The sequence below is a fragment of the Lissotriton helveticus genome, chromosome 11 (assembly GCF_964261635.1).
Source record: "Lissotriton helveticus chromosome 11, aLisHel1.1, whole genome shotgun sequence".
Lineage (NCBI taxonomy): Eukaryota > Metazoa > Chordata > Amphibia > Caudata > Salamandridae > Lissotriton > Lissotriton helveticus.
Window position 1 is genome coordinate 708,542,207 of NC_136072.1, and position 23,390 is coordinate 708,565,596.

Sequence of the window (23,390 nt, forward strand, 5' to 3'; positions counted from 1 at the left end):
GGTAAATTTGGTTGGTCGGGTGACCTGCACGCTCTATCAGTAATTTTCTGGTAGCCAGAGGATGGTTAAGGACTAGTTAAAGAAAATGGCTATAGGGACTAGTTAAAGTAAGGTAGGACTAGTTAAGATAGCTGGGTAGGTCGGATGCTGCTAAATAGAGATTTTTTTGCTGCTAAACTGTGAATATATTGTTGATGATAATTTGATCGATCACGTGAAATGTTTTTACTTTGAAAATTATGAAATGTTTTAAATTGTTTTTCTTGCTTCTATATTGATAAATGTACTAATATTACTCGTTAGTCCTTGTTATATGTTGTCTGGAATCCCCGGGGAATTGAATAACGGGTGGTGAGGAGAATCCACGTCGTACTGAGGTCACTGGCCTGAGGAAAATGGTGCAGGTTAGACAGAACTGGAAGCACTAATTAGGGTTTTCTGAATGTATGATTGAATAAATGATAGCACAGAGTTCGCTGGCTAAACTTCTATTGTGATATAACCTAGTAAGGGTCACACGGGAGAAGTAGCAGGTTCGTCTGAGCTTGGGTGATTGCAAAGGGGTTCGCTAGTGAAACTTTAGACTTAGTATATATCCCGAAAAGAAGTGGATGAGTCAAAGAAGTAGCAGGTTCCCTAATGCGAGCTGTTAGAATGGAGCCTTTGTAATCACAGCAGCAGTGTCCCCTGACGAAGGGCGTATCCCGCCCGAAATGCATTGGGATGGAAATAAACACTGCTTGCAACGAACCCTGGCATTTGTCGTGTTTAAGCTACAGGCCTGGATGGGCACAGTTTATACATAAGAAGCATGGAAAATTGCCATAAGAAACCCCACATGTAGAACTTGATCTAGAAAGTGGATAAAGATGTTTGAAAAACAGAGTATATCTGAAGTATGGAATAATTTGCAAAGATGGTATAAAATGATGGATTACTTGAAGAAAATTGGAGCCGAGTTGGCACTTTTCTGCAGTGCACTTGGTTTGGGGCGCAAACTCGCCCCACCGCCACACATTTGAGTGAAGGGTAGACAGAAGAGATCTATCCGTAGTGTGTGAAAAGTAGACGGAAGAGGTTTACTTGCAGTAAAACTTATCTTTCCTTTCTAGACACTCGAGTACAGTGGCAAATGTGTTTACGTTGTTAAATAATTAAAGCACTTGCACTTTAAGAGAGAAATAAAGTTTCCGTTACCTTGTGAGAGAGGGAGTCAGTTGCGGAGCTGCTCTGACGTCACTCTGTGCCGCGCTGGGATTGGTCGAGACAGCGGGTGTGTAGCGGAGCTGGAATTGTAAAGGAGGGGTGAGTGCCGAAGCGTGAGAATCTGTCTCGCGAAAAGGCCGCACACCCATTGGTTGAGGTTATTTGAAACCGTGCATCTTATTGGTTGTACGAAAATAAAAGACGTATTTGGATTGGGAGTGATTTGTAAACAAAGTCGCTCGCAGAAATCGTATGTGGCACACGTATAGACCAGAGACTAGACCTGATCCAAGACATTTAGGGTTTGAGAAGGATCATTGGAAAGGGCATAACACCAGCATTATGTACGGAAATAAGAGAAAATTGTCCCTTGTAAACAAAGTAAAGAATTATTTCAAAAAGGACAAACCTATCAAAACTAGAGAAGGTGTTGTCATTCCGGCACCAAATACTCCCGCATCTTTCATGATGTTTGATAAAGGGTACCACTCATGTGTATGGTTGGAAAATTGGGCGGAATACATGAAAGATGACGGAATTTTGGCTTTTCCGTTAGAAGGTACATTTAATGGCAGGATTCTATTTAATTTGAGAACCCGAATGAATGATTTGCATCCCAGACCTAGATTGACACAGTACGAAGCATTAGAGGAATGGGAGATCGAGGCTTTTGAGAGAGATAAGCCCAGAATGGACAAAGGGTTAACCAAATGGTATCCGAAACTGAAACAAGAAACCCGAGACAAAAAGATGAAACAATGGAGGCAGAATATGATAGTAGAAGGACTGTATCCTATGATGGCACTAGGAGAACATATGGGAGAGAAAAAGACAGAGAAAACAAAAAATTTAGTGACCAGTGGGGATTCAGATGACGATTATTTGGAGGACTTGTTCATGAAGAATCCACCTCCTTATAATGAAGGACCTAGATGCTCTAGTGTAGGGGGCGCTTCCCAAAGACCCCCTTATCAGGAAGGGACTAGATCTGTAAAGGCAAGAGACGTCTGTCAAATACCTTCCTATAACAAGGGCTTAGGACCCATAGGTGCCAGGGATACCTGTTCAAGACCACCGTTTAGTGGAGAATCAAGATATTCAGGTGAGAGGGATTTCTGTCCAAGACCTCTGTATGAGGAAGAACCGAGATCCTTAAATACAGGGAGCTTGTTCCCGAAACCTAATTATGGTGAAGGACCAAGTATGACGCATCCAACTGCCCCAACTTTGACTCCGCAAATAGTACCTGAAATAAGTATGGAAAGGGTATTACAAGAAAGAGAGCGAGAGGCTCTAGTCAAACAAAGAAACAAAATAATTCAGAAACTTTCTCAGTTAAATACAAGTCCTGAAGCATTGACAATCCCAGTAACTATTGGACCAGTTGTTCAGTTGTATGGGGGAGTCCAAAGGCTCCGATCATTACCCCAACTGTAGTACAGTCAAGAAAAGAGCCCTTAATTGTAGATGATTTGACGAGTGAATGTGAATCTGAAGTTTCGTTAATGGATTTGCCGATCAGGGACTCAGGAAGGAGTTTGCAGAGGAGATATAATCCTTTCAACACCGGAGAGATTCAAATGGAATCGACTTCAGGTACCAAAAGCGTCACCTTAGTGACTCCTGAAGAAATTGAGAGATGGAGTCGAGAGTTAGAGAAACAAAATCCCCAGTCAAAACCATTAGATATTTACAAATTGAGAATAGAATTAGAAGAGCTGATGGCTGGTAATGTGGGGTTAGACAGACTAAATACCTATTCTGAAGAAGAGCTGCTGTTTATCTGTAGGAGTATTACTCGTAATACTAGATTGTTCCATGAGAAGTTAACGGACACCGCAGCTAGTATGGGAATAGATATTGGGAAATCAAAGCCATTACAGAAACCCTACAGAGCAGAATTCTCAGACAAAGATCTAGAGAATATGAATGTGTCAGGAAAGAAGGTACAGATCAAGGAATTGTTGAACGTGTTACAAAAATGGGGAGATTTAGAAAAATGGAAAGCCAGGTGGGCAAAGAAAAAGGAAGAAAGTAGATCCAAACAGACCACTTCTGAGTTTGTTTTAAAAGAAGCTGACAAGTCAGAACAGTTATATCCTATGCGTGAAGTGCCAGGTGGAAAGTATGTGTATGTGCCATGGTCCAGACAAGATATTGTGTCTTTTACTAATGACTTCCCAAAATTACGCGAGAAGCCCGTGGAATGGTATAGGCAGGTAGAAAGGTTGGTAAAGGTACAAAAATGCCTGTGGAAAGATCTGGATGGGTTTTTTGACATAGTGGTTCCTGTAGATCTGTGGACAGAATGTAAAATAGCCATTGGTTGGCCTAGTGAGGAATACCCGAGGAACCCTAATACAGGAGCTCCTTCCGATGAGGTAATGAGAAAATACGAACAGGTAATGTTACATCTGAAGGGAAAGGTGCCTGCAAAGGAAACTGATTGGACCAGAATAGATAGAACTACACAGGAAAGAGATGAGACTGTGCATTCCTTTTATGAAAGATTACTACAGGTATTTAAAACATACAGCAGTATAGATAACATCGAGATGAAGGATATGACCCACTTCATTTAGAGGTTTGTAAATGGTTTGAGACCTAAAATTTGTCAGTGGATCAAAGACAATAAAATCTGTTGGCAGTCTAAGAAAATAGATGAAGTCTTGCGATACGCAAAGTATTGCGAAGACGAGATGGCTTATAAGCGAAAGGCTTTAAAGGAAAAGTTTATGTGGGCACAAGTCAAATTGGCAGAACAACAAGAAAAGCAATTGGGTAAAATGAATAATAATTCCCAAAATCAAGGTTCAGGGGGTGGAGGGAAGCCCAAAGTGAGAATGAGCCGAGAGGAAGCAAAAAAGAAGTTTCCCTGTCACGGGTGCGGACAGATAGGGCACTGGAGAGACGAGTGTCCATATGCACAGAGTAATAACCCCCAAACCCCTGATTTAAATCCACAGACGCAGAATGAAAAACCAAGAAAGACCCAGCAACAGGTAAAACAGGTAAAAGCGAGTCAGTTGCCTCGTGCACCTAGACCGAATTTTAAGGGAAAGACACCGCAAGGTGAAGACATAGAAATTTGGGGAGGAAAGGAGGATAGAAATGCAGCAACTTCGCAATTTTTGTTGAATGATACTTTCCTCTGTGCCGATCAATATTGACGGTGCCTGAGGGGGGAGGGGGAGGAGTGCGTACTTGGCGCCTCTTTGCCGGTAGACCAGTCAGGGCCATACATTGAAGGAAAGGTTGAAGGAAATGATGTCACCTTTCTGTTGGACACTGGGGCTACCCGTTCTACTGTGAGAACAGCAGACGTTCCAAACCTACCCCTCTCGGGAGAAGCAATCCAAGTAGTGGGAGTATCTAATCAATTGATTAGTACCCCAGTTACTGAGCCCATGGAGATCACAATAGGAAATTTCAAAGAAATGTATAGATTTGTAGTTTGTGATTCCAGTCCAGTAAACTTACTGGGACGCGATTTGTTGTGTAAAATGAACTGCACTATCTTTTGCACACCAAAGGGCGTCGAAATTCAAACCCCAGACGAAGATGGAATATAAAAATTTATGTTAATCAGACCTGACTCAGAAATCAAACGACTGACTATACAAGACTGACCTGAAGAACTCCAACAGACAGTGAAGCCAGAAGTATGGGACTTTACTGGAAAAGATGTAGGATTAATGGCAAATGTTGACTCAATTAAAATAGCCATAAAAGAAGATGCAATTTACCCCAATACTAAGCCATACAAAATGAGTGCAGAAGTGAGAGCAGGAATTGCCATTGAAATAAAAAGATTGCTAGAAGCCAACATCATACAAGAAGTGATGAGTAGCCCATGTAACTCACCCATAATTGGAATCAAGAAACCTAGTGGCAAGTACAGGGTAGTAAGGGACCTGAGAAAGGTAAACAAAATCGTTGTTCCCTGCTGTCCTATTGTTCCGAACCCAGCAGTGATCCTGTATCAAATTCCCTGGTATGCTGAGTGGTTCACCGAGATTGACCTATGTCACGCATTCTTTTCGATCCCATTGCATCCAGACAGCAAATTTCTTTTCTCATTTGCATTCGACAGTCACGTGTTCGTTTGGAATCGCGTCCCCCAGGGGTACACAGAAAGCCCCTCAATCTTTAATCAGATTCTGAAAAGGTGCCTTGAATCTTTAGTCTTACCTGGAAAATCAGTTTTGGTGCAATATATAGACGACCTCTTGGTGGCGTCTAAGAGTCAGAAAGACTGTGTTGTTGACACCATTGCCTTGTTAAACCACCTAGGTGAAGGAGGACATAAAGTATCACCTGGCAAATTGCAGTTCTGTACCAATTCCGTAAAATATCTGGGTCACGAGATAGAAAAAGGAGTCAGGAAAGTTACTTCAGAGAGAATCAGAATAATTCGAAACATGCAATTACCCAATACTCAGAAGGAAGTCAGAATGTTCCTTGGAGTTGTAGGTTACTGTAGGCAATGGATTGTGGGATTTGCAGTCCTAGCCACACCTTTGATCAAAATGACAAAGAAAGGGGCAAAGGACCCAGTGGAATGGGATGAGGAGAGCTTAACAGCATTTACTAAATTACGAGAATGTCTATGTACAGCCCCTGCTTTAGGGATGCCTGATTATTCTAAAGAATTTGCACTGTTTTGTGACACACTAGACAATTGTGCACTGTCAGTCCTAACTCAAGAGCATGGTTTGACTAGACGTCCAGTAGCATATTTCTCTGCTACCTTGGATCCAGTGGCTGCTGGATTACCCGGATGTCTAAAAGCAGTAGCTGCAACTTGCATGAGTCTTGAACAGAGCGAGTCCATCGTTATGGGACATCCTCTAACTGTATATGTCCCACATGCAGTTGTAATTTTACTGACCAGAACTAAAACCCAGTATCTCACCCCTAGTCGGCTGACTAAATATGAGAGAATTCTTGTAGGTGCTGCGAATGTGGTCATTACTAGGTGTAACATATTGAATCCAGCAACCCTATTACCAGACTCACTAATTGCAGAAGTGAAAGGAGAGGTCGAGCATGATTGCATTGATCTGACTGAATTTAGTACCAAACCACGTCCAGATATCAAAGAGATGCCCCTGCCCGTAGAAGATTACGAGCTATTTGTAGATGGCTCATGCCTGAGACACGAAATTGTAGGCCTAAGTGCTGCTTATGCTGTAGTCACGGTATCACGCACTATAGAAGCATCCTGTCTATTTGGAGTAAAGTCTGCACAAGTAGCCGAATTGGTTGCATTGACAAGAGCCTGTAAAATTGGGAAAAATAAAAGAGTAACCGTATATACTGACACTCAGTACGGTTATGGGGTTGTGCATGACTTCGGCCAGTTGTGGCTGCAAAGAGAGTTTCTGACTTCTTCAGGTACTCCTATCAGAAATGGAAAAGTGGTACTGGAATTACTGGACGCCATCCAGTTACCAAAAGAATTGGCAGTGGTCAAGTGTACTGCTCACAAATCGGGTAACGACAATGTGACAGTAGGTAATCAATATGCTGACCAAGTAGCCCAACATTGTGCCAGACATCGCATGTCTGTTAACATCAGATTGGGGGGATATGGAAACAGCTGCCAACTTATGGTGTTTGAGGATGTGCCTACATGGGAAGAATTGAAAGATTTACAGAATGCAGTGACACCAAAGGAAAAGGGACGGTGGAGAAAGTTTGCTTGTCACCAGAGAAGCGAGGATGGGGTCATTGTTGGCCCTGATGGTATGCCTGTGTTGCCTGACAGCCTGCTTGCTTCTGTGGCCAGATTAATACATGGAGATACACACATTGGTAGGGATGCCATGATTCGTGTTTTCCAACAGACATGGTACAGCTCGAAGTTCAGGAAGGTAGCAGAGTCACTCTGCCAGAGGTGCTTGACATGTCAGCAGTTCAACGCTGGAAAGAAAACAGTAGTTGAGATGGGAAAAATTGGAAAGTCAGGAGGTCCTTTTGTAAGATTGCAAATTGACTTCATTCAGTTACCCCTTTGCAAAGGAATGAGATATGTCCTTGTCATTGTCTGCCTATTTTCAAAATGGGTAGAAGCTTACCCGGCCAAGAAGAATGATGCCATCACTGTAGCCAAGTTGTTACTGCGAGAACTAATACCTAGGTACGGGGTTCCGGTCACAATTGAATCAGATAGAGGTGGGCATTTCCAGAATGAAGTAATTGACCAGCTCTGTAAAGCCTTCAAGATTACACAAAAGCTGCACTGTGCATATCGGCCAGAGGCTTCTGGAGTGGTGGAACAAGTAAATGGCACTATCAAGTCGAGATTAGGGAAGATGTGTGAGTCGACTGGCATGAACTGGATAGAGGCTTTACCTCTTGTTCTGATGGGACTCCGAAGTATTCCAGACCGAAATACAGGCCTGAGTCCCCATGAGATCCTAATGGGATGAGTGATGAGACAAGCATGGGTACCAGGACACAAACTGATAAGCATTTCTGATGATTTGGTACTTGAGTACTGCAAGCAACTGGGTGACCAAGTGCGTTCTATCTCTCGCCAGATTGGGGAAGACGCCGTCGCCAGTCCAGCAACTCCAGTCCATAAATTGGTTCCAGGTGATTGGGTGGTACTCAAGAAACACACTCGTTCAAGTTGCCTTGCACCGAAGTGGGGAAAACCACGTCAAGTGATACTGGTGACCACGACAGCGGTGAAGTGTGCCGGTGTGCCAAAGTAGATCCATGCCAGCCACACCAAGAAGGTGACCGAAGACGAGAAAACTGACGCTGAAGGTTGTCCAGCTGAGGGGTCTCCAGACGTTGGTCCTGAAGTAGCTGATGACGAACAACCGAGCACCAGTCAAGACGAGCGGATACCTATAATCGACCTGACCAATGATCCCATAAGAACAAGAGGCCAAACCTACTCAGACAGAGAGTGGAATAGTGAGGAAGAGACAGGAATAGGAGGAGACAATCAGATTATCGAAATCCATGTAAAATCTGAAGAAGAAGAAGATCACATAGGGACAGAACAGGTGATCGACACACCTCCAAGAACTCCTGAAATTGAAAAAGGACAGACAGATATTAGGGCGAAAGTTCAAGCGGAAGAAAATCAAAGGTTCGAAGTGCTTGAACAGGATCAGATAGAAATAGACAAATGTGTTCAGGATACAGAAATTGAAACACCCAAAAGTCAAAACCAGTCTACACCTGAACAAGGCCAGCTTAGTAACCAGGCAGAAGAAACAGATATAAGACCTGGGACTAGTCAGACAGGAAGGGAAAAAGAAGAAGCAGAAGTGCCACAACCAAACGAGAATAAAAGAGCATTAGAAGAAAGCCAAACCACAGTGCCAGCTAAAAGACTCAAGAAGAAAAATAAAGAACCAAGGTTTATTAAAAGACTGAGACTGAGACCAAAGACAGTAGAAGAAAAACTTGAGCAAAGAAAGCAAAGTCCCAGTAAAGCAGAGCAAACTGGAGAGAACTCCAAACGAAGAAGTGGTCGAATAAAAAGACAGAACTAAAAGTATCAAGATCCTGAATGGACTTACCTGGTGTTGGAGGAATTTGAGGATCTTGATATAACTGACGAAAGTGACGAAGAACAGACAGCTGACCAGTCTGCCGAAGAAGACGAACCAACCTGAATTTGCCCAGTGTAAGCTACCTGTGCAAAGTTAAAAAAGAGGGGTTGGAAAGCTTCTTTTGAGCAAAAATGTCTGATTCAGATGTGAATGGAAGACCGAGACGAAGGTGTTGTAAAACATGCTGCCAAGTATGTTTATGTAGTGTAGCAATAGTATTGATCCTTTGGATAGGACTAACTGTAACCCTTCCTTCTCTGATAAGTAAGAACCCAAGTTTGTACCCGAATAATAATTTACCTGACGACACTGTAGGATCACATACTAGAATTACACCACGAAGAGTAGACACTTTGGACAAACCCCTTAGCCTGAAACAAAGACAGTTAAATTTAGAAGCACCAGATGAGGAAGTATTACACTTTAACAAGATCAAGAACAAGACTCATTTAAACGTTTTCGCAAACCTGTTATTGCAGTATGTAGAAACTATGGAAATAGACGACTGTTATGTCTGCATGAAGCTACCTACTTCTGTAGCTGAAGGCGTAACTTATCATCACTTGCCCTTAACCTATGGAATTTCCTGTAGTATACTAACTAGCTTATTTTACAAAAAAGGACCTTTACAGTATTACTATTCAAACTATGACGTGACCTTTTCTGAACTTCCTGTTCGAAGAAACCTAAACCCTGTACAGACGACTAGAGATGTAGCTAAGTTCATGAGTGATTATTTTCTAACTGTAGGAAAAATTAATATAGGTGATGCACATAAAAATAACCTGACCTGTTCTTTACCTGAAAAGGAAAAATAATTTCTGGACATGGTAGAGAAAAGAAGAGAGAGTTTCCAAAAGAAAGCCAAAGACAGGAACCATAAAGTTCCTAAATGGGCAGAAAGTATAGGGAGCACCTCAAATGGTGGAGCTACTGTTGCTATGCTCCTTGATTTCGAAAAGAAGGGGAAGCTCTGTCTTAAAAGGGAAATGACTAGTTATTATAACAATGTTTTCATTGGTTCCAGTGAATGTGAGCATAATTACAAGGTAATTGGAGGTTGGGGTTTCAAAGATGGGACAGAGCCTGTGTTTCCCGGAATTTATTTTATTTGTGGGAACAAGGCTTACATTAAATTGCCTGACCATTGGTACGGGAGTTGCTATTTTGGTATTGTCTTCCCGAAGATATACCATGTGGGCAAAATCACTGGAAGCAATGAAGAAACTAACAAAGTAGTACGCAATAGAAGAGAAACTGCTTGTGAGATAAAAGGGTTGTTGCTAAGAAACCTTAAGTGCTGGCGGAGCACTTTGCTGGGGAATTCGCTAACCCAATCGGGGTTCTGACTGATAGCTGCAGAGAGGGTGGAGCGCAGGCGTTGCTTCCGAACTGCGGGTGCTGGTCTTACCTTGGTGGTCCTGTCCTGATCCTAATCTGGGTTTCCTGTCCTGTCCTGGGTGTCCATTCTGCACCTGCTGTCCCATTGATGACTGTCCTTCCTTGGGGTTTTTCCTGTCCTTAACTGACCTGTGGCCAGGGTTGGTCTTCACACCATTCTAGGTAAATATAGTGATAAAAACTCTATACTGCACCTTCTATTTTCTGTCTTTTGCTTTAATAAAGACATACCTTTGCATATGTTGATTTTCCATGCTTTTCGCAAAACTACTGAATGAAGAGCTCATACGATTATTGATGTTATCTAGCATGTTCCTATTTTTCTCCTTCCTTAAGTACAATTTATTTTCGATACCATTCATGAAATATAGATGTGTCTGATCTTTACCTTTAAGCTTACTCAATGATGGTCCTGAAATTCTAGTATGTTCCACTTCTTCCCCTCCTATAGGTATATGTTATTTTAGAGCTCTCTTAATTCAAAATTCAAAGTTCTTTCCCAATTCCATTTATCCAAGGTATAGGTGTTCACTTGTGACATTATAGTATGTTCTAAAATCTTTCCCGTATTTAGTTATTAAGCAGATTCCCTGTTCTTAATTTTCCTTAGACTCATAAATGATTAGCTTGATCTATTTTCTTTATGGATACATGCTCTTTATTATCTTGGTTATTGACTGTTTACTTGTTATAAATCTCATGCTTTCCAAATCTGAAATCTAGATAAAATCTTTAAAACTTCCCCGGAGTCTGTGGTTTTTATGAAATACAGAAGAATATAAAGTTGGTATTTTTGCTTTGTTTGCCTTTTTCTTCACAGCTAGCTCCCTGATTCATCGTGGTCATTAGGTACCTGCAACGGTGGATTGGTAAGTCGGGTACAATAGAAATATATAGGAAGGATCTGGATTACTGGTAGTAGAGCGTAAGGTTACCCGATTAATGTATATGATCAATTGAAGTTATATGGGCCCGGTACGTATGTGGTAAATTTGGTTGGTCGGGTGACCTGCGCGCTCTATCAATGCCATGCCGCCGGACCAGATGAGAGACCTCGTCGCAGCCATGGGTCTCAGTCACTCACTGCCTCAAGACCATCTGCAGACTCGTAAGGCCACTGAGGTTAGTGTGAGTATAAATAAATATTCATATCATAACCCCACAACCTGGCGTCCCTATGCAAGCTGCACTCGATTCTTGTCAAGTGCTCGTGGTGTGGGGGTGATGTGCACTCTCCCATGCTGAGGTTCCATTCAGGACCTGAGAGAGCACGGCCAATGTCCTTGTGTCTGTGCTCATGATGCATGAGCGTTGTGCACTGCACAACCACCTGCTGTGCTCCATTGACAACGTGAAAGAGCACATGTCCTTCCCTCATGTCTGTGATTGTGGTGTGTCAGTGATGTACATTGCACACTCACATGTTGGGGCTCCATTTATGGCCTGCGGGCCTGAGACAGCATGACTTCTATTTGTGAGGTGTGAGAGCCATGCGGTTGACATGCACATACTGAGCTTCATTCATGGTCTGAGAGAGCAGGCCCCAAGAAGATAGCAGCATCTGGTAATAGGATTGTTGACATCAGCTCTATATACTGCATACTAGGAGCATGTTGATCACAGGGACTGTGAAACTTTCGTCGGCTAACCGCTGGATCATGCGGAATGAAATATATTCTTGCTCTGAGAGAATATTACCTAGAAATGACCCATGGGGGCAACTGTACATGTTAATGGGAAAGGATGAATGCTGGGTACGAGATGGATGGAGAGGGGTAGATGGGTGTGTGAGGGGAGGATGAATGCATGGATGGATGGTTGACTGGGGATGGCTGGAGCACGATTGAAGGATGAATTTGTGGGGAGAACTCATTCATTGCTATAATTATGATGGTATCTGCTTGCGCATCCATTCCTTGATCCACCACTGTTTCATTAACAGATCATCTGATCCAACTAACCTGCCATCCCAATGTTGAAATATAAGCAGACATATGCATCCATTTGTTTGTCAGTCTTTCTATTCACTTGCCTCCACATCGATCTATCTAACTCCCCATGTCTCTGTTCATTCATTTATCTACTCATACACAAACGCATAAATGCCGTACTTTTTAATCGCTTCTCACATGCATCCACCTATTCAGCTACCTGTCCACCTGCCCAAGAATCACATTCCGCAACAAGGCGTCATTTATGCTATAAGGAGTCCATTACTCATCCAGTTAATCATCCTTCTAGTGCCATTGTTGTGCAGAATTACTGCACTGTTAGCATTAGGATGCTTGATATGGGTTTTGGGAATTTGCAAACACCCTGGCATAGAAACGCTTGGCTACACCTGGACGATGGAGCCCTTCCGTCGTAGATTCATTTTATTTTGTTGGATGGTCAGTAGACAGTGCAACAGGTGAGTCTACTTGGAACTTAAAGTTAGAAGGAGGGGAAAGCTCCATGTGTCACACATTTGCTTGTAGAATATCAATTGTATGTACAATGATACTATAGAAATGTTAATCTGAAAACGTAGCAGCTATGAGTTTCTCGTTGCTCAAATGGGTGTAATTTCTGATATGTATATGTTTTCCCTGTCTTCGTTGCTTGATGTTCTTTGCAAGAAAGTGTCACTCATAGTCGTCAAATGTCACTCATAATTACACTAAACTTATGAAAATGTCACCCATGGCAATCTGAAACCTTGGCAGCTATGTGGAGTAGCATAAAGTAGAGTGGCATAGAGTAGAGTGGTGTTGAATAGTGTAAAGTAGAATTGCATAGACTAAAGTGGTCTGGAGTGGCATAGAGTGTAGTGGCACAGCATGGAGAGGAGTCGTGTAGATTGGAGTGGCATAGAGTGGCACTGTGTGGAGTGGAGTGTCACAGAACTGAGTGGCGTATACTGGAGTGGCATAGAGTGGGGTGTAGTGCCATAGAATAGCATGGAGTAAAGTGGAGTGGCGAAGAGCTGCATAGGAAGACATGGAGGGGAGTAGAGGGGCATTGAGTGGAGTGTTGTACAATAGAGTGGAGTACATTAGAGTAGAGTAGAGTGGCATAAAGTAGAGAGTAGTGGCGGGTGGTAAAGAGTGGAGTGAAGCATAGTAGCGTGGAGTGGCCCAGAGGAGAGTTGCATAAAGTAGAGTGAAATGGCATAGAGTGGACTGGAGTAGAGTTGAGTGCCATAGAGTGGAGTGGCTGAGACTGGCGAAGAGTAGAGTAGTGTAGAGTGCAGTGGTGCAGAGCAGAGTGTTGTAAAGCGACAAAGAGTGGGGTGGAGTGGCATGGAGTAGAGGGGAATGGCATGCAGTGGTGTAGAGTGCTAGACTGGTGTGGCATAGAGTGACAAAGAATGGAGTGGAGTAGAGTTCCGTAGAGTGGCATTGCATGGAGTGGAGTGACGTACAGGAGTGGAGTAGCTTGGAGTGCACTGGCATACAGTAGAGTGGCAGAGTACAGTGACAAAGACTAGAGAAGTGAGGAGGAGAGTGGCGTAGAGTGTAGTGGCATAGAGTAAAGTGGAGTAGCGTAAAGGAGAGTGGTGTGGAGTAGAATGACAAGGAGCGGAGTGTCACTGAGTAGAGTGGAGTGGAATGGATTGAAGTGGCGTAGAGTAGAGTGGAGTGTTGTAGAGTGGTGTTGCATAGAGTACAGTGGCTTAAAGCAGTACAGTTGTGGGTGTAAGTAATTAAAGTGTCAATACAGATGGCAGATAGGGTGAAAGCAACAGAAATAAGAAGTTGTATGCCTGTGTTTAAGGTAGGAAAGCACACTGCACGCCCATAAATAACATGGAAACATTTTTATTTAAAAAAATGTGTCAGATGCAAAAAGACAAGGAAGAACAAAGACAAGAAAGAACACATGTACTTGGTTCATGCTTAAGGGAGGAGCCAACACAAGAAAAGACGAGAAGCCTAAAGGATCTAAGTTCTGAAAATTTGCAAATGAGAGTGACCAGACAATTAAAACAAAAAATGGTATGCTGTGTGCGGGTCTTAATCCCACTGAATTGTAAACAATACGTCTTGCAGGACGCACATGTGCTGTGCATGTAAGTAAGACCTAAAAACAAATATTCTGCACCACTGTTGTAGGGCAGTAAATTCCAAGCGACACCGGCCACACCACTGATTTGTTGCCCACCAGGGCTGGACTGGGGAACCAAAAGAAACCCTGGCAAAAATACTCAAACCTTCCTTCCTTTCCTCGCTCTACCTTTCTTCCCATTCATCCATCCTCTCTCTTCTCCCTCTCTGATCTCTTTCTCTCCCCCTTTGTGCTCTATTCTCCCTTTCTCTCTTTAAGTCCCCCTACGCCTGCTGCAAGTAACCTCAGGAAGCTGGTGAAAGAGACAGCGACACCGCAGCGGCCCTGGACCTTCAAAACAGTCCTGACGGCTCCAGCCCACTAAGGAGATGTCCAATGGAGTAAAAGGCCAGTTCAGCCCTCGTGCTCATGAGATAAACCTGCAAAAAAGGATTGTATCTGACTGATTCCATACATTTAGCAGAATTGGACTAACAACTTCACTGCGTCTGCACCAACAGCGAATACCAGCAGGAGGCACATGCAGCCTGATTCATCATTCTCCCGTTTTGCGAGCCCCTATAGCGATTCATAACGAATCGCTATTAAGGACTTGCAAAACGGGATTCTTGTAGGAATTGCAATAAATATTGCGATTCCTACATGTTCCTTATTTGCGAGTAGCAAATTGCTAATCGCAAATAAGGAATAACTCCCCATTCATTCCTATGGGCCAAAAGGCCCATAGGATTGAATGGGGAGTATTCCTTATTTGCGATTAGCAATTAGCTAATCGCAAATAAGATAGCGATTTAAAGGGTGCCAGGGGTGTCCAAAGGACACCCTGTAGCACCCCTTAAATGCAAATTGAATCAGGTGTTGCGCACACACATGTCCAAAGGACATGTGTGTGTGCAACATGCAACTTAGAAAAATGCTTTCAAAAGCATTTTTCTAAGTTTTCGCTATTTACCACGAGGTTTGACCTCGCGGTAAATAGCGGGCCGAAATTGCGAATTCGCAATTTTTAAATGGATGATGAATTGCATTTAAGGAATCTCAAATAGAGATTCCTTAAATGTAATTCCTCGCAAAATAGCGAAATCGCTATTACCGATTTTTGCATTTGGGATGATGAATCCCAAATGCAAAAATAGCGCTCGCAAAGGGCCAGATTCTCAGAATCTGGCCCTTTGCGAGCCGATTTCGGCTTGATGAATCAGGCTGATTGTTCCCAGGAACTCCACAAGAGGCGCAAGCGGAACACCGACTGCCATCTTCCTGCTCTGAGGCCAACTCCTTTCTACAGACGCATGACTTATGCACCCAACCCACAGAGCCAGGGTTGGCTTACAGTTACACAATGTATTTGGAAACCTCTGGCTTGCCCGAAAGATGAGAAATCCCCTGAATCCACCCTGGTTTACGGAACTGCAAGATCGAAACCGGACACCCCAAAGTGGGCGAGCTGTGAAGTGATAAGAGATTTGAGATGGGCCTTGAACTTGTAAAATGCCCTTTGGGGCATTTTACAAGTACAAGGCCTACTGTTTTTTGTATTTTCCTTAGGTTAGAGGTAGGCGAGCAAGCACATTAACTAGAAGAGGCAACCCAGAGTCGAGCCAGAGGTCAGTCTGGGCTCTAAGAGACCAAACACAAGCAAAGCTAGCAAAACATTTGTTAAGTAAATCGTGCAATCATCATCTTATAAACAAAGAACAAAAGTTTCACCTTTCAAAAACGTTTTCCTTGTATTGTGGGAGTGTTTCAATCTAGTACATTCGTTAATACAGATCAACTGATAGTCGTTTGCTAGTAGTTATTCTTGCTGAAGATCAACTTAGAAACATTGATGCCACCACCAGCCTTGCCCTCACGATGATGCCAATATAGAACCAAGTGGCAAATCAGAAGCCCATTGCCTCCTATATGTAGCTAAGGAACAAGCAAGGATTTTGTACAGTGCATATCATGAACTGGGGTAGCCCAAGGTGCTCACAAATGTGCTGAGGAAAGACAAATTGTCACAGTAAAATAAAATAATTACTTATTATCACTCAGTATGTTCAACTGAGATGAGGTAGCCGAGATTGATCACTGGTTTCCTGAATTAACACTGCACAATTCAGCCATTAATTAGACTTTCATGACAGTGCCTGCACTGAGAAAGCTTTCTGCTTGAAGATTATCCCTTCGGTGTGGGTAGGCTTGAACAACGAGGTAAGAGGGCGGGCAGGACAGCAAAAGTCATGAGAAGGCTCGGCTCATTTTGAGAGAGAGGCTCCAAGAGGACCTCCAGCCAGCCAGAGCCAGCCATAAGGCTCTAGTCTTTGGTGACTCGCCCACCTCTAACTTTTTATCCTAGGCTTCTCCTGAAAGAGTTCACAGCAAGTGCCCTGCTGTGCTTGGGCAAGGTTGGCAGCACTGGAACCTGTTATCTTCTGAGCAAATGCTGTGCATTGGCACAAAACTATTTCACAACGATTGGGCACATGAGTGACCCATAACAGTTGCAGACTATCAGAGGTGCTAGACAATATAAAATGCAAGAAGTGACAATCGATGCTTACATTACATGATAATAATGAAAAACATACCTTGTTTTAAAAGCAAACATGTGCGCCTTGAGACTGAAGTCTGTAGTGGCCACTCTGTAAGTAACGGTTGTATGACGTTACAATGCATACTTTTACAACGCATTTTTACAACGCAACATCCATTACAACGCATTCCATTATAACGCATCCCATTACAACGAATTTTTAAAAACTACCTTTACAACGCATTCCATTACAACGCATAATACCTTTACAACGCATACCATTACAACGCATAACATTACATTGCATGTATGGTAAGTAATGGATAGTGTAGGGGTAAAAAATACTATTCTAACTCCAGGGGGTGCAACAGTAGGGTAAGTGTTGGATTGTGTAGGGGTAAAATTTACTATTCTAACTCTAGGGGGTGCAACAGTAGGGTAAGTGTTGGATAGTGTAGGGGTAAAAATTACTATTCTAACTCTAGGGGGTGCAACGGTAGGGTAAGTGTTGGATGGTAATGGTATGCGTTGTAATGGTATGCGTTGTAATGACTGCGTTGTAATGACATGCGTTGTAATGGTATGCGTTGTAGTGTCATGCGTTGTAATGGTTGCGTTGTAATGGCATGCTATGTAATGGATGTTGCGTTGTAAAAGTTTCGTTGTAATGGTAGTGCGTTGTAAAAGTTGCGTTGTAAAGGTTGTTTCCCGTAAGTAACACAAATAAATCCATAAGTACATTTCAACTCAGAAGGACTTGTTCCTCTTTGACTTGGTTGGACTCGTCTGCAGCTCTTCCAATAGGCTAGTGAAACTCAAAGTATGGCCGAGGTCCGCTTGCGACCCGTGATGTTTAGTTGCTGAGCACTAATTTTCAGATTTTGTATTTTTTTTTTAAATAAATGAGCAAGCATTTATTAACCTGCAAATAAATGCTTGCCCATTAATTTAACATTTGTTTAGACATCTTTACCCAGACACCCTACCACCACCTGCTGGCAACAGTGCGGCCATCGGTCACACCAGAGACCATACTTTGCGGCCCCTGGGCAGATATTTGCAGTACCCATGCTCTAGGCCCTTGATGACTAGGATCCCTGCCCTTCCGTGTCTGTTCTTCGTCTGATCTCTCTTCCCCAGACCCAGCGACTCACAGTAACTAAACGTGGCAGGGTCGACTGCCCTGTAGGGCAATCAAGCTGGGCCCGAAGGGCTGGTCTTAAAGGTCAGTGTGTGGGCCGCTTTTATGGTCTGTGATTGTTGATTTCCCTGATATCACCACAAACTTAGCCTGCAGCAAGTACGAATGCGGACAGCCTCCCACACCCTGCAAAACACATATGAGGTGAATCTTTATAAACTTCATACTGTTCCATTATGCACATGAGGGACACTTTCAGCTATCTGATTCGCTAAGAGGGCACTTTTATTTTGGTGCCAGGACCTATTTCCTGCCCTGTTCGACCGTGACGGTTGAGAACCTTTTAGGAACGATTCACCGTGTTATATAGTACAATGCTTCCATAGCACCAGTAACGCATCACCTGCCATGGTGTCTCCGTTCCCCTTGAAGTTGCCTGGACATCCTTCCTCGCTGTCTTTTTGCGGGTGTCTCCCCTCCCTCACTCTAGCTTTATTCCCTTCTCCCTTTCTCGTGCCGCTGTTTTTCAACCCCCCCCCCCCCCTTTTCTAGCTTTTGTAGCCTTTACCCGTTTTCTGACAGTCTGTTTGCTCTCTCCGATGTGTCGCTTCTTATTTTTTTGGGTTGGTGCCTTTCCCCGTCCCTCGTTGCTGCTTCCGATAGTCACCCTTTCTCTGCCTCCTTCCTCTGTCAGTCTTCTCGTCCTCTGCCTTTCTCCCTCGTCCTGCTGTCCACAGTCAATGCTTCTCCAGGTCTCGTCTCGCACGTATTATTCTTTCACTTCAGCCGTATTTCTCCTCCGTTCTAGGGACCTGCCTCCTTTGCTTTCGGATATTTATTACCCACCCCCCCTCTCCGCCCCCTACCCCCAGCATTTCCTCACTCCTGCCTTTCCCCCTCCTGTTTCTTGTCTTCTCCTGTCAGATACCTTCTGACAGTGGTGAGTTTTTGGATACCGAGGCAATAGCCTCATTACTCCATATTCGTTTGGAATTTTGTAGTCGCTGTTTAGGTTGTCTTATTGGTGTGTGACGCTTTGTCACAGTTGAGGTTGCATCACATGGTCAGCTCAGTGATGGGCCGCGGGTAGCGGTCAGTAGTGTTTGCAGAATTGTCAGCATGTTTCCTTCGAGAGTCTCGTCTTTGTCCGTGTAGATCCTTCTGTTAGTGTTGAGGTTTGGGTGCCTGCCGCGGCTAATGCCAGCCGGCAGTGAGCGGGTTTTAGGTGCTTGCCGAGGCTGTTATGCCATCAGGGCAGCGGTGAGTTTTGCGTATCTGCCGGCGTTTGCCTTCAGGCAGTAATGAGTTTTTGGATGCTGCGTTGCTGTTTCAGCTTCGCAAGGTTAGCGCTTCAATGGGACGCGGATAGCGGTCAAATGGGTTTGTAGCGATATCTGCAAGTTTCCGGATCAGTGGGTTTTCTTTTTGATCCAGTCCTTTGTAGAATGTCCTGTTGAGTTTGAGGAGATGGTCGTCCAGCATCTCGATGCCTAGGTCTCTGTGGAGGTCTGCTGTTCGTGTGAACATGGGAGCACCTGCTGCAATCCGTAAGGCCTTGCTCTGAAGTATTTGTAGGTCCTTCCGCAGCTGTGGGCGGCAGCCACTCCAAACTGGTGAAGCGTATGTCATAGTTGGTCGAATTATTGCGGTGATTACTCGCACCTTGCTCTGCATGGGCATCGACTTAGACTTCAGGAGTGGGTATAATGCAGCCAGTTTGGATGCTGCTTTCTGGCAGGTCTTCTCTATGTGGTTTCTCCAGCTGAGTTTAGAGTCCAGAGTCACCCCCAGGTAGGAGCTGCTGTTTTCCCATTTGACCTCATCCCCATTGAGGAGGATCTGTGGGTGTTTCCTGTTCAGCTTCCTGGTAAATAAGGTTGCTGTGGTTTTGCTTGTGTTCAGGGTGATCTGCCAGTCGCTGTACCATTCGGAGAGTCTGCAAAGCGATGCCTCCAGGTTCTTCCCCCGGCGGAACCTGAGCTATATATATCACAAAATGTGAAACCGAAAGCACGAAAGAGCAGTGAAACAGAGCTGTTTCCCGGAACTCATTCCGTATATCACCCCAACTGAACAAAGAAACAGAACTGCAGGAAATTCCATCTCGTGAGCTAGAAAGGAAATTCCGAGTGTAAAAGCACTCTTTGCATTTTGAAACAATTTCGTTCTTTCTCTTTGCAGTGTAAAACGGTAAAGAGAGTGAACTTCGAGGTCAATTTAGTTTTGGGAGATCTTTCAATGCCAGCCTAGATTGTTTATTCATTCACATGGCGACCGTACTTAATGCACTCCATAAGTGTTTTTGGTCGGCATAAAGCAAGTCACCCCCAAAAATAATTATACGGAAAAAAAAGCTTACGGTCCATTTTAGAGTGTGAGTTTTCAAATATATTGACCTAAAAGTCGTATGTTGTACATGTCTTGCTGACGGGAATTTGATGAGATACATCATAGCCTGAATCATAAGGAACATTCTCCGCAGCAGCAAATCAAGTATAAGAATCTTCACCGTTGTTAAATCAAGGCTTCCGAAAAGAGTCTTTCAGCCATGAAAGCAGTCTCCAGCCTACCCACTGTCTTCCTGCGCCCTGCATGGCAATGACTTGTGATTTACATTGCAAACCCCAGGCTAAAATCCTAAAAGCCTCTCAACCTTCTTTTCTCATGAGGCTTGTAAACTGAAATAGGAACACGCAGTGACCAACTAAATAGGTAGGGTATTACTGTGATCAGGCAAACACAGTGGAATACAAAAAAGTGATGGTGGAACGCTTTAATTATCACCAGAAACTGATAATTATTCAGGGCTGCTTCCCAGTCCATTGATTTTGTTCCTGCCTTGTCACATTGGACAGTACCTTGCCATATGGAAATCAGTCTTAGTCGTACTGAAATAGTGGGTAGGCCTGGATTTGCTGATGGTAAAACCAAAGGGAATCACCAATTCTGAGGTTTAAACACATTCATCAGCTGCTGTAGGCAGGTGACCTCCTCAGAGGATCCCACTTTGAAGTGGTAGAGGGGCTTGTGTGTCTCAGTGACCTGGAGAGCTATGCTGCGGGAACTCAGTCTCCTTGTTGCCCGACCCGGATAGCTGAAAGGGTTGAGACCACATGAATTGGGATCCACTGGTCCTCCAGGTTGGGTGTTGGGTACAAGGTATCTTGCTGGGGGTATTTGCGTTGGCCGGGCTTAGCTCCGCTGAGGCGCATCAAGGTTTCCTCTTCTTGTCTTCTGTGTCGGCCGGGCTTTGCTCCGCCGAGGTGCTGTGACCTTTGCCCCCACTGCTTTCTCTGCTGCCCGGGCTCCATACTGCTGGTCAAGAACTACATCTCCCAGCGGCCCTGCAGCCTCAACCCAGGACACCGCCCCCCTCAGCAACCCGCGCCAGGAGGCGCATAAAGCTGTGTTTGAGGCCGAGGACTTGGTGGTATCTTGCTGGGGGTATTTGCGTTGGCCGGGCTTAGCTCCGCTGAGGCGCATCAAGGTTTCCTCTTCTTGTCTTCTGTGTCGGCCGGGCTTCGCTCCGCCGAGGTGCTGTGACCTTTGCCCCCACTGCTTTCTCTGCTGCCCGGGCTCCACACTGCTGGTCAAGAACTACATCTCCCAGCTGCCCTGCAGCCTCAACCCAGCCTCAACCCAGGACGCCGCCCCCCTCATCAACTCGTGCCAGGAGGCGCATAAAGCTGTGTTTGAGGCCGAGGACTTGGTGGTTCTTGCTGGGGGTATTTGCGTCGGCCGGGCTTAGCTCCGCTGAGGCGCATCAAGGTTTCCTCTCCTTGTCTTCTGTGCCGGCCGGGCTTTGCTCCGCCGAGGTGCTGTGACCTTTGCCCCCACTGCTTTCTCTGCTGGCCGGGCTCCACACTGCTGGTCAAGAAGTACGTCTCCCAGCTGCCCTGCAGCCTCAACCCAGGACGCTGCACCCTCATCAACCCGTGCCAGGAGGCGCATAAAGCTGTGTTTGAGGCCGAGGACTTGGTGGTATCTTGCTGGGGGTATTTGCGTTGGCCGGGCTTAGCTCCGCTGAGGCGCATCAAGGTTTCCTCTCCTTGTCTTCTGTGCCGGCTGGGCTTCGCTCCGCCGAGGTGCTGTGACCTTTGCCCCCACTGCTTTTTCTGCTGGCCGGGCTCCGCACTGCTGGTCAAGAACTACGTCTCCCCAGCTGCCCTGCAGCCTCAACCCAGCCTCAACCCAGGACGCCACCCCCTCATCAACCCGCGCCAGTAGGCGCATAAAGCTGTGTTTGAGGCCGAGGACTTGGTGGTATCTTGCTGGGGGTATTTGTGTCGGCTGGGCTTAGCTCCGCTGAGGCGCATCAAGGTTTCCTCTCCTTGTCTTCTGTGCCGGCCGGGCTTTGCTCCGCCGAGGTGCTGTGACCTTTGCCCCCACTGCTTTCTCTGCTGGCCGGGCTCTGCACTGCTGGTCAAGAACTACGTCTCCCAGCTGCCCTGCAGCCTCAACCCAGGACGCCGCCCCCCTCATCAACCCGCCGCCCCCCTCATCAACCCGCGCCAGGAGGTGCATAAAGCTTTGTTTGATCCCTCGTCCCGCGGGGACGCGATGGGAGAAGCCCGGGACAAGGGCAAGACAGTCGTAGGCCGTCCGAGGCTGAAGGAGACCGGGCTGGGCCCACTCTTTTGATCTCGTCTTTATAGTGACTGTGGACACATTAGGATATCCGAACATCTCTAAGTAATAACGGGCTTCGTGGTAAGCCTGCGGTTTTGAGCCCCGTCTATCCTTCTGTGTATCTATTTGTATTTTGTCACAGTACATAGCGTTCATACTTTGTTTATAGCTAAAATGGGGAGGAAGAGAATACAGCCACTTCCCGTTGATACTTGTAATACTATAGATAATTATCTAGTCAAAGCGGTTAGCGTATTGACTGAGGAAATTGACCGCACGGAAAGGCGCCTCTCACTGGGGCCAAGCATAATACCGAGTGAGCAAGTTGAGCTAAGTCCCCACCTGAGAGCAAGCCCTGCAATCACTTTAGGTTCTGACCGTGAAGAAGGCGTAGGCAATTCAGACGAAGATAGCTCTCGTATTTCAGTGACCCCTAACTTATCACCAGCTGTTAGCCCCCTCAACACGGTTGTTCCAGTTATAAGAAAATCTAAGGGGCTCAAAAGGGGGTGCCAGAAAAGTACGAGAGTGAACAAGGACATCAGTAACCCATCCCAAGGCAATATGGTTACAACAAGGTCAAAGTTTACTAGATCAGTACCTCTAAGTACTATAGACCTTGAGGCCATTTATGGCAAGTTAATTGAGTTAATGAAACCTATTCACGGTAAAGTGGACAATATGGCCAGGGAGGTTCACAAACTCAGAAACCAGATAGAGAAATCTAGTACCGCAGTCCATTCAGACGCCTCCAAGTTGCCCCAAAATATAGGTAGTACAGTAGCAAATGCGGGCCAAAGTAGTACGAGTGTACCTAGACTGGTAACTATTCACCAACCTGCCCCTGAGGAAAGACCAACAATAGATC

General features: G+C 44.9%; 1 protein-coding gene across 6 annotated transcripts in view; it reads right to left on the minus strand.

Annotated features, from left to right (window-relative positions):
- LOC144791799 (guanylate-binding protein 1-like) overlaps positions 1–23,390 on the minus strand; it is a 164,897-nt gene that overhangs the window by 112,564 nt on the left and 28,943 nt on the right. Inside the window, exons 1-3 of one of the 6 annotated variants that reach the window (XM_078666570.1) lie at positions 19,864–19,907; positions 18,462–18,793; positions 16,808–16,861 (exon numbers count right to left, since the gene is read on the minus strand). The exons of 1 other annotated variant lie outside the window; for it this stretch is intronic. In XM_078666570.1, coding sequence (XP_078522696.1) covers positions 16,808–16,827 — 20 coding nt within the window. In that variant the 5' untranslated portion in view covers positions 16,828–16,861; positions 18,462–18,793; positions 19,864–19,907. Of the gene's footprint in view, positions 1–8,750; positions 8,773–16,807; positions 16,862–18,461; positions 18,794–19,863; positions 19,908–23,390 lie in introns of those variants that run through there. 4 more of the 6 variants (XM_078666569.1, XM_078666572.1, XM_078666573.1 and 1 more) reach the window with 4 other exon arrangements.